At 40.0% G+C, this 15,927-nt stretch overlaps 1 protein-coding gene across 1 annotated transcript in view; it reads left to right on the forward strand.

Annotated features, from left to right (window-relative positions):
• Nucleotides 1-15,927, forward strand: part of LOC129699659 (protein kinase C epsilon type) — a 418,244-nt gene that overhangs the window by 233,146 nt on the left and 169,171 nt on the right. Inside the window, exons 3-6 of the mRNA XM_055639643.1 lie at nucleotides 1,367-1,526; nucleotides 8,688-8,722; nucleotides 12,853-12,938; nucleotides 15,109-15,238. Coding sequence (XP_055495618.1) covers nucleotides 1,367-1,526; nucleotides 8,688-8,722; nucleotides 12,853-12,938; nucleotides 15,109-15,238 — 411 coding nt within the window. The remainder of the gene's footprint in view (nucleotides 1-1,366; nucleotides 1,527-8,687; nucleotides 8,723-12,852; nucleotides 12,939-15,108; nucleotides 15,239-15,927) is intronic.

Here is a 15,927-nt window from a genome sequence, read left to right on the forward strand (position 1 = left end):
CCTTGTTCAGACTGAATAGTCAATGGCACTTCTCATAAGCTGGTGACCATCCCCTGCCCAAGAAGGGGCCCGACCCAAAACATTACCTATCCTTGTCCTATAGAGATGCTGCCTGACCCACTGAGTTGCTACAGCACTTTGTGTCCTTCCAATCCATACTTTATTTATGGACAGAGATAAAACAGTTGAACTGTAATATTAAAGTCAATGAGTGATGATTATTGCCCTTGAAATTCAAATGTGCAAACTTGCATTTGGAAATCAAGCACTTATTATCGTCATGGTATTCACACTGATTTAGATTTAATCATCTGATGGTGTAAATTATCTGAACATCAGATACCTGGATTATGGTGCAATATTAAGTTGGAAACATTCCATGAAGCATTCAGTCATGAAGTAATTAGGTTAAAGAACAATCTATATTGCAAGTATAATTTATAACTCACAAATACATTTGGTTGGGCAGCGGTAGAGTTGCTGCCTTACAGTACTTGTAGCGCCGGGAACCCGGGTTCGATTCTGACTATGGATGCTGCCTGTACGGAGTTTGTACGTTCTCCCCGTGACATACGTGGGTTTTCTCCGAGATCTTCGGTTTCCTCCCACACTCCAAAGACATACAGGTATGTAGGTTAATTGGCTTGGTATAAGTGTAGATTGTCCTTAGTGTATTAATGTGCAGGGATCGCTGGTCGGTGTGCGTTTGGTGAGCCGAAGGGCCTGTTTCGGAGCTGTATCTCTAAACTAAACTAAAGATTGATCGCCATGGTTTCAAAAAGGATCAGTATCAGTTTTAGAAGTTTTAACTTTATGAAAAGTTCAAATACATAAATGACACGAACAACATCTTATTTTAAAGGGGTTGATGGGATCTGGGATCATTAAAATATAAAAGCAATTGTAATGTCTTTCAGGGCCCTGATGAGACCGCACCTGGAGTATTGTGTGCATTTTTGGTCTCCTACTTTGAGGAAGGACATTATTGCTATTGAGGGAGTGCAGTGTGGGTTCACCAGGTTAATTCCCGGGATGGCGGGGCTGACATATGATGAAAGAATGGTCGACTGGGCTTGTATTTACTGGAATTTAGAAGGATGAGAGGGGATCTTATAGAAACATATGAAATTCTTAAAAGACAGGCTAGATATGTGGCGACTCTGCATACTTTGTGCATTGTATACAAAAACAAAGAATTTCACTGCACCTAGGTACATGTGACAATAAAGTATAATTGAATCATTGAATTGACTTCAAGCAAGTTTATGCCAGGAACATGTCTATTTGTTTGTTAAATCTCCCAAGTATTGTGTTTCTTGGTGGTTCACATTTGTACTTAATAATTGATTTTTCTTGTTTTCTGCAGCACCAAAGGACAATGCCGAACGTGTGTTTAGAGAACGAATGCGGCCCAGGAAGAGACAAGGAGCTGTACGGCGGAGGGTCCATCAGGTCAATGGACACAAGTTTATGGCCACCTATCTTAGACAGCCAACATATTGTTCGCATTGCCGTGACTTTATTTGGTAAGAGAGTTATTAAAAGGCAAATACCAACTGTGAAGAATTGCTACATTATGTGCAACTTTCCAGATAGTTAATTCGAGCTAATTCTTCTTAATAGTTAGAACATTCTTTTCAGATGTTTTGTCTTCATTCAAGTTGTCATTTGAACTTCCATTCGTCATTGGTATGTGAACACATAGGCCATCCTCCAATTCCCTATTTGCATTACATGAGGGTTACCAGAACACTCATCACTTTCAAGTTAAATGGACCATAATTGATCCTTTTTAATTTATGGAATGTCATTGAGGGAACAAAGATGTAAGCTTGCAATATGTGTGACCCACTCCACTAACCATAATCCAAAGATAATTCTTGTACTGCTTCCTTTGCTTCCATCACTTAAATCAACTACATAGTGCTGACGGACTTTGCCTTCTGCTTATGAATTCGATCTTGTAAGAAGGAAGCAGAGTATCAGAAGAGATATTCCAGACAAGGCTATGAGATGGCTGTGAGCATGCTGTTGGAGATGGCGAGTATGGGGAGACATTACTTACAGCTCCACTCAATCACACCCACAAATGTCCACACCATTTTCTCATCATTGTAATCGCAAGCAGTCTTACGGACACATTCCTGTTTTGTACCGTTCCTTTCAGCCCATCACAAGAAAGAGGTGAAAAACACAGTGATTAAATGCAAAGGTCACAAGGATGGTGAGAGCGACAATGATGATGGTGAAAATCCAAACATTTCTCATTTATCTCAATAATCATTGCTTTACATTTCAAAGTTACTTGCGTTTAATAACTCAGAAAATGTGCTAAAAGGTCAAGTACATCATGACCTTGCAATAATCTTCGTGAAAGTTACATGAGTTCAATGTAATCCAAATGCCCAGAAACATTTTGGGGACGATTTTATTTCCTCATTTACTTAAGACATGGATTCTTGCTGTAGTATACTTCCATGACGCAAGTAGTCCCTTGGTACCTTATTCAGGTTACTGTTTGCCTTGAACCTGCAATTTGCCATGGGCTGCCATCTAAACCAAGACGTACCTTCAAATGAAATCCAAACAAGTTCTGAAATTTTCAGGATCAAGAATTCGCCTTGCTACTTTTCTCTTACTCGTGCAAGACGAACGAGATAATGATTTTGTTTCTAATGGACCTGTCAACTCATTAAACTGTCGATTTTATGTTTAAACCAAATAGTATCACTACTTTTTCTTTACCCAAAGCTACTTTGTAGGTCTTCTGTCTGAATGCCTATTGCACTTAACTGTGACATCAAGTGGTTGGATTTATGCTGTCTTAACATGTTAGTCTCATTGTTTAACATCCAAGTCCATCAGCAAAAGCAATTTATTAAGCACTCTCTGCGTGGAGTAGCAAGAAAAAAAGTGAAGGAAAGTGAGGAGGGATGTGGGGAGAGATAGGGTAGAGGAGGGAGCATTAGAGGCAGATGCTTAGAGGAAAGTAGAGTGAAAGTGGAAGCGGAAGGTGGAGGTAGGGTGGAAAGGTGAATCAAGGAGGTTAGGATGAAATTTAGAGGCGATGGACCTTCAATGAGAGGAGAGCAAGGGCAAGAAGATTCTAGGGCAGGGTGCTGAGTTGGATGGCAATCTAGCAGTGTCGCTGACTAAGGGTTTATGTGCTTGAGCTTATCCATGCATACGGGTCCACGAGCAAAAAACAGTGCTAGAGGAATTCACTGGGTCAGGCAGCATCTGCGGAGGGAATGGACAGATGACGTTTCACATCGGGGCACCTCTTTGGATTGTTTTTACAGACAGTCCCTGGGTTACATAAGATCTGACTTGTGGAGATCTGACATGCAAATTCTCCCGTGCCAAAAATATGTTTGACTGCTGCTCATTCTGTTGAGAAAAAATCACTGCAACCTTAAAAAATAAAGACTGAACGATTTCCTCTCAAACTAGAAACAAGTGATTTTCTCCCCTCCCTCTTTTTACCCACAAGGGTGCTAAAAACACAGCAGTCGTGTGTATAGAGATCTGATAATAATTTTAGTCCTGTACCTTTATTATTCGATGTAACAAGATAAATGGAAATATTATCATCCCACAAGAAAATTATTTCATACTTCTTCTCCAGATCAACCAACAATCGCATATTCCCACAGCAAATGTTAGTTTGAACTTCATCTAAAACAAATCGGAATTAGTCGATAGTCTGGTCAGCTGACTTCAGCAGACCTCCGGAGGCCATTTTTAAAGAGAAATTGATTTAATAATCATTAATGATGTAATTTTAAAAATCTTAGTATTTTGTCTTTCTAAATCCATACATCTGATTGTAGCAACTGCACATTCCTTGGTTTTAGGGGGAAACTTAATTTTTGTTTTTGAAGATAATTTGATTTGCAGACATTTCTAAGTTAGTAGGAACAGAACCCTTGCGTAAACCAAAGACTGCCTGCATATGATTGTATGTGCAGCAGATAGTGATCTGCACTCATATTTTAGTTTAGTTTGCAGCGTGGAAGCGGGCCCTTTGCCCCACCGAGTCTATGCCGATGAGCAATCGCCCATCTACAAGCACTATCCTATACACTATTGACAATTTACAGAAGCCAATTAACCTACAAACCTGCACGTCTTTGGAATGGGGGGGGGGGGGGGGGGGGGGGGGAAATGAATTACACCTGGAGAAAACCCAAGCAGTCACAGGAGAGAACATAACCTCTGTACAGGCAGCACCCGTGGTCAGGATCAAACACGGGTCTTTGGCACTGTAAGGCAGCAACGCTATCGCTGCACCATTGTGCCACACCTTAACTGTAAAGCCTTATGTAGCTGGAAACAATAGACATCACACATTCCAACAAATTGTCCTCCAATCTTCAACATGAAGTTTGGGACCTGTAATATTTGGCCCCTCATGGACATGCCCAGCAAAAACAGACTTGACTTGCATTTCAGATGCTTTAGCACTGAACTGTCTGCTTCAGAAAGGAGGACAGCCTCTTCCAAGAAAGTCAATTTTTGTGTGTGTGCCGTGCCAGCGCGGAGTATGCTGGGACAACAGACAAACAGTACCGGGAAGCAGCTCAGTTTGCAGCAGTGAGTGGTGGCGGAGCTTGCAATTGTTAAAAGAAGACATCAGTGAGTTGGATGCCTATGATCACAAGTCCAGGAGAGCTCTGTAAATTGGGGCTTTGGTTAGGGTGGAGAGGAAGTGACCGGATTAAAGCAGGCAGGTCAAAGTTGTGCGATACACTATGATAAGTGCCCAATGAAATTTAAGGAGCTCTGTGATTAAGTCTGGAAACCATTGTTCTTTGTATAGTTAAAAAGGACACATTATTTGACTAGATACCTACTCCTTGTTGCTCTTTAGTGACGAGCAACATTTTGCATTGTTAACATTCCTATACCTAAAGAATGACAATGTTATTTTTGAAAATATTTTTAAGGAGAGAAGTGGTTGTGTTTTGGAAGATTGCAACCCAAATTGCTGAAGATTCTACCGTTGATGCTGGGACAATACGATAGGGAGATAAGTTAATGCCTGCAACAAAGGAGAGAAGCGAAAAAAAATAGACAACAAATTTGACATTTGTGAAGATTATCTTTTTTTTATTTGAAGAATATCTGTCATTCACATCTGAAGCTGTGTGAATTCTTATATGAGAGAAGGATAAAGACCAAACCACCGGAGTCAGAATTTATTGTTTCACGTAGATCAGAATTCAATATGTCATCCCATTTCTTGTTGTATTTAAAATTTGCACTTGCTTTTGATGCAATGTATTCACTTTGTAAGTGGTAAAACATTTGCAGTGTTTCGGGCACCATGCTGCAATCCGCAAATATAACTTTTCCATAATGCTTTAAACGTTAAAAAAAAAAGGGAAAGTAATACAGTGTATTTTTGGGAAAGTAATACAGTGCACTGATTAATTTCATAAGCTGCTACCAAAGTGACATATGCTGTACCACTGATACTGAGGTCAATATTCCCAAGTGTTAAGTAGTAGTGAAGTTGGAGATAGTATCAAACAGGAAATTAGAAATGCGTGCGACAAAGGCAAAACAGTTATAATGGGTGACTTCAATCTACATATAGATTGGGTGAATCAAATTGGCAGGGGTGCTGAGGAAGAGGATTTCTTGGAATGTATGTGGGATAGTTATCTAAATCAACATGTAGAGGAACCAACGAGAGAGCAGGCTATTTTAGACTGGGTGTTGAGTAATGAGGAAGGGTTAGTTAGCAGTCTTGTTGTACGTGCCCCCTTGGGCAAGAGTGACCATAATATGGTTGAGTTCTTCATTAGGATGGAGAGTGACATTGTTAATTCAGAAACAATGGTTCTGAACTTAAAAAAAAAGGTAACTTTGAGGGTATGAGACGTGAATTGGCCAAGATTGACTGGCAATTAATTCTAAAAGGGTTGACGGTGGATTTGCAATGGAAGACATTTAAAGACTGCCTGGATGAACTACAAAAATTGTTCATCCCAGTTTGGCAAAAGAATAAATCAGGGAAGGTAGTGCATCCGTGGATAACAAGGGAAATCAGGGATAGTATCAAAGCGAAGGATGATGCGTACAAAATTAGCCAGAAAAAGCAGCATACCAGAGGATTGAGAGAAATTCAGAGACCAGCAGAGGAGGACAAAGGGCTTAATTAGGAAAGGAAAAATAAATTATGAAAGAAAACTGGCAGGGAACATAAAAACTGACTGCAAACGTTTTTATAGATATGTGAAAAGAAAGAGATTAGTTAAAACAAATGTAGGTCCCTTGCAGTCAGAAAGAGGTGAGTTGATCATGGGGAACAAGGATATGGCGGACCAATTGAATAACTACTTTGGTTCCGTCTTCACTAAGGAAGACATAAATAATTTTCCGGAAATAGCAGGGGACCACGGGTCAAAGGAGTTGGAGGAATTGAGTGAAATCCAGGTTAGTCGGGAAGTGGTGTTGGGTAAATTGAATGGATTAAAGGCCGATAAATCCCCAGGGCCAGATAGGCTGCATCCCAGAGTACTTAAGGAAGTAGCTCCAGAAATGGTGGATGCATTAGTAATAATCTTTCAAAACACTTTAGATTCTGGAGTAGTTCCTGAGGATTGGCAAACGTAACCGCACTTTTTAAGAAGGGAGCGAGAGAGAAAACGGGGAATTACAGACCAGTTAGTCTAACATCGGTAGTGGGGAAACTGCTAGAGTCAGTTATTAAAGATCGGATAGCAGCACTTTTGGAAAGTGGTGAAATCATTGGATAAAGTCAGCATGGATTTACGAAAGGTAAATCATGTCTGACGAATCTTATAGAATTTTTCGAGGATGTAACTAGTAACGTGGATAGGGGAGAACCAGTGGATGTGGTGTATCTAGACTTCCAGAAGGCTTTCGACAAGGTCCCACATAAGAGATTAGTATACAAACTTAAAGCACACGGCATTGGGGGTTCAGTATTGATGTGGATAGAGAATTGGCTGGCAAACAGGAAGCAAAGAGTAGGAGTAAACGGGTCCTTTTCACAATGGCGGGCAGTGACTAGTGGGGTACCGCAAGTCTCAGTGCTGGGACCCCAGCTATTTACAATATATATTAATGATCTGGATGAGGGAATTGAAGGCAATATCTCCAGGTTTGCGGATTACACTCAACTTGGGGGCAGTGTTAACTGTGAGGAGGATCCTAGGAGACTGCAAGGTGACTTGGATAGGCTGGGTGAGTGGGCAAATGTTTGGCAGATGCAGTATAATGTGGATAAATGTGAGGTTATCCATTTTGGTGGCAAAAACAGGAAAGCAGACTGTTATCTAAATGGTGGCCGATTAGGAAAAGGGGAGATGCAGCGAGACCTGGGTGTCATGGTACACCAGTCATTGAAAGTAGGCATGCAGGTGCAGCAGGCAGTGAAGAATGCGAATGGTATGTTAGCTTTCATAGCAAAAGGATTTGAGTATAGGAGCAGGGAGGTTCTACTGCAGTTGTACAGGGTCTTGGTGAGACCACACCTGGAGTATTGCGTACAGTTTTGGACTCCAAATCTGAGGAAGGACATTATTGCCATAGAGGGAGTGCAGAGAAGGTTCACCAGACTGATTCCTGGGATGTCAGGACTGTCTTATGAAGAAAGACTGGATAGACTTGGTTTATACTCTCTAGAATTTAGGAGATTGAGAGGGGATCTTATAGAAACTTACAAAATTCTTAAGGGGTTGGACAGGCTAGATGCAGGAAGATTGTTCCCGATGTTGGGGAAGTCCAGGACAAGGGGTCACAGCTTAAGGATAAGGGGGAAATCCTTTAAAACCAAGATGAGAAAGACTTTTTTCACGCAGAGAGTGGTGAATCTCTGGAACTCTCTGCCACAGAGGGTAGTTGAGGCCAGTTCATTGGCTATATTTAAGAGGGAGTTAGATGTGGCCCTTGTGGCTAAGGGGATCAGAGGGTATGGAGAGAAGGCAGGTACGGGATACTGAGTTAGATGATCAACCATGATCATATTGAATTACGATGCAGGCTCGAAGGGCCGAATGACCTACTCCTGCACCTAATTTCTATGTTTCTATGTTAACCCGACAGTTGGCAGGTGAATTAAGAAACTCTCCAGGGAAGGCATTTGGCACTAATCATTTCACAAGCACAAAAAGCACTTCATACAGCCTGGGAAGAGTTCATCATCTGCCTTTCGGATTGCTTGACAGATTTGTGTTGTTAACTTTGCATGGTTAGCTGTGGGGAGGAGATCAACAAGGTTCTCCTATTTCATGTCATCTCTTGTATATCTATTGCTCTTAATTGAAATGAGTGTCACCATCAGTAGAGTTCCTTGTGGGCATTAATTTGCATCATAGAATGCATGTAATTTTTTTTACATATAATAAAGCATATAATCTAATCCAAATGATTAATGAAATATGTGAAGATCAATCCTTGAATGCATGAAAGATATGTAAAAAATTCAAACCATGTAAAGAGATCTAATCCATCCTTGATGATCTTGTGACACAATTCCAGAGACCTCCATTGACTTTGGTGTAAAATCATAGATCAGCATGATAAATGAATATGAACCTTTATTGAAATTCTGGGAAAATGTTGTTTTTGCACGTAAAGATTATGCTTTTGAAAATAAATCCATCAGTGACAATTTTCCAATTATGTAATATGCTTGTTCTGTTTGTTTACAGGGGAGTGATAGGTAAACAAGGATACCAGTGCCAGGGTAAGAGATGGTTCTCAAATCTATGTGCCTCAATGTATTTATTTTTATCATTGCTTTTGTTGACTCTCCAGTAGGTTTATGGAAAGTGTGCCAATTTAATGATAAAATGGGCCAGTGTTGGTAGATTTCTGGATGATCCAGTTAGAATTTGTGAAATTTATCACCATTTAATTGTGATAAGGAATCACATAGGAAATGTATTTTATTAATATTGGAACAAATTGCTTGGGCCTTCATCAATAGAAGGAAATAATTACTTTGTCAATAGAACGCTGGTTGAATAGCTATTATGAATGTGGCTGAAGGCCATTTTTGCTTTTAGACCAACATCGGAACAAGAACGGTGTCAACGGAATGGGTTGAAAGATTTATGCATAAATGTTTTCAGTGGATAAAGTCCTGCTAAACAGCATTATTGAACGCCACAATTCCTGATCCTTCCAGAAGTTAAAAGATTAATAATGCATCAGAGGATAAACAGAACAATTAGTGAATCGTTTACAGAGGAGCAAAAATCATTGTGGATGGGTGGGGAAAAGAATGAATATTCTCAAGTTCTAGTAGTTTACCAGGAACAACTGCAAATATCTCTGGTCATGAAAAAAATCCTTAACTATTTTGCAATGGTAATTATTGTACTGAATGTTGAACTAAAGACAACTGGTAAAAACAAATTATTGGGAGACTATCATGAATCTGTGGGAGAATCAATTTTCTTTCTGCTGATGGGTGATATTCCTGAAAAACAAATGTAGGCTCATTATTTATGAACAGTTTTGAAGCGATTGTTGATGTCTTATTCGCTTGTCTTTTCAGTGCTGGGCCTGTCTGCCTGGTCCTTTTCTGTGCTGGCCCTGTCTCTGTCTGTACTTCCCTGTCACTACTTGCCCTGCACACAATAAATATCCTGTCGATATCTCTCTACAATTACTCTCTATCCCTTCATGTACATAGAATCTCTATGGATTTTCCTTAATATTTTCTGCCAGCGCTATCTTTGCCCCCCTGATTTCCTTCTTTAATATGCTCCCCAGTTCCCAAAACTAGCCTTTTCAGGTCTTTCATAATATTATATGGCTCTACTAAATTGCTGTCAGCGTCAAATGTTTGATAGAAAACAGCAATGGCCCAGCTATGTTTTCTTCATAACCAGAATTCTCTGTTCCTGATAATATCCTTGCAAATCTCACCAGCACCCTCTCTACTGCTGTGACTGTCTTCCTGTACTTTGAGTCATAGTCATAGAGTGATACAATGATACAGGCCCTTCGGCCCAATTTGCCCACACGGGCTAACATGTCCCAGCTCTACTAGTCCCACAGCTGTACTAGTCCCATTTGCCAGCATTTGGTCTATGTCCCTCCAAACCTGTCATGTCCATGTAATCATAACTACCAGAATTCTACACAATGCTTTAGTGTTTTGTATGGTAATATCCTGCTTGTATATCCTGTCTGTTGAAAGATAAAGGCTTTTATTCAATAATGCTGCTTTCCTCATCACACATTCACACATCAAAATTCATCTGTTCTTCTCCACCTCTCAGTGTCCTACCAAGGAAAGTAGACTCTGGCTCTCTTTGCCATCTCCAAAGTGATGATCAAAGCTTTTCAGAGATGCATGTTATCGGTCAGCTAATTTTCCATCAATAGTCTTGTTGCACTAAATGAACTTTAGCAAGGCTTTTGAAAAGATCCTGAATGGAAGGCAAGGTTAGATTGCATGCGATCCAGGGAGATTGGATGCATGATTGGCTTGATGTAGGAAACAGGTGGATAATGGAAGGTTGTTTTTTTGTGGTCTGGAGGCCTGTGACTTTTGGTGCACTGCAGGAATTTGTGCTAGACCAAAGTCTATTCATCCTTTATGATATGATTTGGATGACTGTATATGCACGGTTAGTAAATTTGCAGATGACTCTAAAACAGGTGAGATTGTAAACTGAAGAAGGTTATTAACAATTACAGAGGGATCTTAATTAGCAAGGTAAGTGGGCTGAGGAATGATAAATGGCTTTCAACAGTAAGTGCAAGTTGTTGCATTTGAGAAATCAAACAAGGATAGGATCTTCTCAGTGTATGATAGGGCCCGAACAGTGTGGTAGAACAGAAGGATCGAGGAGTACATGTAGGTAGTTCCCTAAAAGTGGCACCACAAGTCAACACACACACTTTTATCATTCAGGCCATTGACTACAGCAGTTTAGATGTTATGTTGCAGTTGGATAAAATGTCAACGAGGCAGCACTGACAAGAACATTGCCTGAATTACAGAGAGAGAGAGATTGGGTAGATTAGGATTTTATTCATTGGAACATAGTAGACTTGGGGATGCCTTGTAGAAAATGATAACGGGTATGCATAAGGTGAACGCAGGGAAGGGGAATCAAAAACTAGAGGACATGGGTTTAAGGTGAGAGTGGAAGGATTTACAAGCAATACATTCTGCACACAAAGAGTGATACATATACAGATGCAGCTGCAGAGGAAGTGTTGCACCTACATCAGTGAGACCAAGCGTAGGCTTGGCGATCTTATCGCCGAACACCTCCGCTCGGTCCACATTAACCAACCTGACCTCCCGGTGGCTCAGCACTTCAACTCCCCCTCCCATTCTGAATCCGACCTCTCCTACCTGGGCCTCCTCCATGGCCAGAGTGAGCACCGCCGGAAATTGGAGGAACAGCACCTCATATTCCGCTTGGGCAGTCTGCACCCTAGCGGCATAACCTTTGAATTCTCCAATTTCCGGTAGCCCTTGCTGTCTCCTCTCCTTCTCAGCTCTCCCTCAGCCCTCGGGCTCCTCCTCTTCCTTTTTCCTTTCTTCACCCCGCCCCACCCTCCATCAGTCTGAAGAAGGGTTTTGGCCCGAAACGTTGCCTATTTTCTTAGATGCTGCTGCACCCGTTGAGTTTCTCCAGCACTTTTGTCTGACAGAGGAAGTGGTTGAGGAAGGTAAAATCATACGGTTTAAAAAAGATTTAGACAGATACCTGGATTGGAAAGGTTTTGAAGGATATGGGTCAAACACTTACTTAGATGGTCATCTTGGTTGGCATGGACAAGTTGGGCCAAAGAGGCAGTTTCCGTGCTTCGTTACTGTATAGCTCTATATTGAAATAGGAGGGAACATTTTAATCACCATTCAGCCTTCCACTGTTTTGCTACACATTGCCCAATCTATAAATGAGATTTTTTTTTGAGAGAAAGAATTACTGGCTTTTTTATGTGAAATCATGAAATCCAATGAGATTGATGAACAAAGACTAATTTGGCAGACAAAATTAATAGTTTTTTTGTCTCTGTGGATATGGCAGATGTTGGGAAATTGACCTTAAATCCAAAATAAATTGATAAACGTTGACCAATGTTAATAAACTGTTAATTCTATTGGCATTTTAATGAATTAAAATAGAAGCTGATCTCCTTTCCCCAATCTGGCTGCCATTTAGGTAATTGCAACAACAAGTTCTTTCGATGTAATAACACCCCACAGTTATGTATGTACACCATAGTTCGGTTCTAAAGAACAAAACAGCAGAAACATACACTGTTTGGCTCATTTGTCCAGGATCTACACTGTTTGAATTTTGAAATATTTTATCAATAATTGAACAAAACTGCCCTCTCAGACACAATGGCAGATATATTTTTAATTTTAAAATTGATGGTTTGCTGTTTATAATAAGACCAAGCTAAAAAGAAAAGCCATGACATGAAGCAGGAATTAGAGTCCAGATGAAATAAACAAAGTTAATGAAGTGGGAGGAATAAAAGATCTAGTTCATACAGCATTGATATAATGCTCATGGAGTGATTCTCTCCAGGTTAGGACTGACAGGGTGAAAATGCCAAATTCCACTTAGGAAGGGGTCCAGAATCCATTAACACCTTTTATTATATAAAGTGAAAATATTTTCCACATGCTTGTATTGACAGTCTTACGTTTTATTGTTTTTACTTATTGAAGGGAAAGAAAATAAATTGCAAAGTCAGCAAATTTAATAAAATCCTGAGTAATGGCTTTGATTATAATTGCTGGTTTATGTGTTTTAGATGTTTGTTTTCTTTAACAGATGCTCACTGAGGATTAAAGGCAATGAACAAATAATTTTTCATTTGAATTTACAGTTTGTACTTGTGTGGTGCATAAACGATGTCACGAACTTATCATAACCAAGTGTGCTGGCTTGAAGAAACAAGAAGCACAGGATGAGGTACATATTTTACATGGTGTAATTGGAAATGATGAAATGTTGGACAACCATGTATCTATGATGGGGAGGGAACTAATCCAGAATGCTTCTCAGTGACATTGTTGCAATAAATTGAAAGATTACGGGTTTGTGTGGCAGCTGTGTAGACCTTACCAAATAGATTTAATATTTTTTAACATAATTATACGATGCTCTCCATAATGTTTGGGACAAAGACCCATCATTTATGTATTTGCCTCTGTACTCCACAATTTGAGATTTGTAATAGAAAAAAAATCACATGTGGTTAAATTGCACATTATTAAAGGGTATTTTTATACATTTTGGTTTCATCATGTAGAAATTACAGCTGTGTTTATACATGGTCCCCCCCATTTCAGGCACCATAATGTTGGGACGCATGGCTTTACAGGTGTTTGTAATTGCTCAGGTGAGTTTAATTGCCTCCTTAATGCAGGTGTAAGAGAGCTCCCTGCACCTAGTCTTTCCTCCAGTCTTTCCATCACCTTTGGAAACTTTTATTGTTGTTTATCAATTATTAACATGAGGACCAAAGTTGTGCCAATGAAAGTCAAAGAAGTCATTATGAGACTGAGAAACAAGAATAAAACTGTTAGAGACATCAGCCAAACCTGAGGCTTACCATAATCAACTGTTTGGAACATCATTAAGAAGAAAGAGAGTACGGGTGAGCTTACTAATTGCTAAGAGACTGGCAGGCCAAGGAAGACCTCCACAGCTGATGACATTGGAACTCTCTCCATAATAAAGAAAAATCCCCAAACGCCTGTCCAACAGATCAGAAACACTCATCAGGAGTCAGGTGTGGATTTGTCAATGACCACTGCCGCAGAAGACTTCATGAACAGTAATACAGAGGTTACACTGGAAGATGCAAACCACTGGTTACCTGCAAAAATAGGATGGCCAGGTTACAGTTTTCCAAGAAGTACTTAAAAAAGCAACAACAGTTCTGGAAAAAGGTCTTGTGGACAGATGAGACAAAGATTAACTTATATCAGAGTGATGGCAAGAGCAAAGTATGTAGGAGAGAAGGAACTGCCTAAGATCCAAAGCATACCACCACATCTGTGAAACGGTGGTAGGGGTGTTATGGCTTGGGCATGTATGGCTGCTGAAAGTGCTGGCTCATTTATCTTCATTGATGATACAACTGCTGATGATAATAGCATAATGAATTTTGAAGGGTATAGACACTTCCTATCTGCTCACGTTCAAACAAATGACTCAAAACTCATTGGCCGGTAGTTCATTTTACAGCAAGACAATGATCCCAAACATACTGCTAAAGCAACAAAGGAGTTTTTCAAAGCTAAAAAAATTGTAAATTCTTGAGTGGCCAAGTCAATCACCCGATCTGAACCCCTATTGAGCATGCCTTTTATATGCTGAAGAGAAACCTGAAGAGGACAGGCCCCCTAAAACAAGCATAAGCTAAAGTTGACTGCAATACAGGCCTGGCAGAGCATCACCAGATAAGACTTCCAGCATTTGGTGAAGTCCATGAATTGCAGACTTCAAGCAGTCATTGCTTGCAAAGGATATGCAACAAAATACTAAACATGACTATTTTCATTTACAGGACATTGCTGTGTCCCAAATATTATGGTGCCCTGAAATAAGAGGGGACTATGTATATATCTTGTATCTTCTTCTTGTAAATGAAACATAATCCAAAGGAATAGTTAGATCTCAAGCCGGGTGTAGAGCAGCCAGGTTGGTGTCTCTCCGTCAATGTCTGCCAAGCCCTGAGCTCCATTTGGTGGGTGGTAGAGCGGGCACCCTGAGATGACATGGTTGGCTGTCTGTTGTTTGACCAAAATGTATAAACATGGCCTTTATTAAAATCTGACAATGTGCACTTTAACCCCATGTGATTTTTTTCTATTACAAATCTCAAATTGTGGAGTACAGAGGATAATAAATAAATGATGGGTCTTTGTCCCAAACAGTCTGGAGGGGACTATATGTAGGTTGAAGTGATAATATAACCAATATATAACCATATTGAACTCTGGCATAAGGTAACAAAATGAACAAAGGGTGAATCAGTTTATCCCTTACTCGAAATATGTTTGTTTTATCTATTGCTAGTTCAGGATTGCTTAATTTAATCTCAATTTTATTGGTTGGTTTGTTTACTGTGTAGGTGGGCTCTCAACGCTTCAGTGTCAACATGCCTCACAAGTTTAGCATTCACAACTTCAAAGTACCCACGTTCTGTGATCACTGTGGCTCTCTACTCTGGGGTTTATTGAAACAAGGATTACAATGTAAAGGTAAGAAATCTGGGTTCCCTTCCTCTTTTAACAAGCTACCTTGTATTGCAAGGTTGCAGAAATAGGATGCTAACATAGAACTGAAATTATTGGAGGCACTCAGCATTCGTTTTGTCTTTTGTTTACCGAAGATGCTCTGAACTACTGATGCCAGTCATGCCAGTCATTTTTACATGTGTACATTTTATGTAAGAAGTATGCACAAGATCATGATGGCTTTAGGTGGGTGAATGGCTCATGGTTTGATGATAGAGGTTAATGGTGAAATGCAAAATAAATGTAGGCAGATGAAAGTATTGGCATCATGTTCAGCACAGACATTGTCAAAGGGCAACAGTGCATGTTGTGTTGAACTGTTCTATATTCTATGTAGTACAGCTTGTAACTTGGGCAGGATGTAGGTCTGGGTCATGTAGGTCTGGGAGGCAACAAGACTGGAAGCGATGAGGGAGGATTGCTCCAGGAACATAGATTGTTTTGAGAAAAGGGAAATAGGATGCTGGAGGAAAAACATTGCATTGACACCCAAACAGTAGCCTAATGTCTCTGGTTGGGAAAAATAGCAGCACATTTGGAAAACCATAAATTATTCAGGCAGGGCCAACGTGACTTCATACAGGGAAACTCGCATCTAAAAAAATGTATTTGAATCTTATAAGGAAATCACAATAGTGCTTTGAGAGGAACCA

This window comes from Leucoraja erinacea, chromosome 8 (assembly GCF_028641065.1).
Source record: "Leucoraja erinacea ecotype New England chromosome 8, Leri_hhj_1, whole genome shotgun sequence".
Lineage (NCBI taxonomy): Eukaryota > Metazoa > Chordata > Chondrichthyes > Rajiformes > Rajidae > Leucoraja > Leucoraja erinaceus.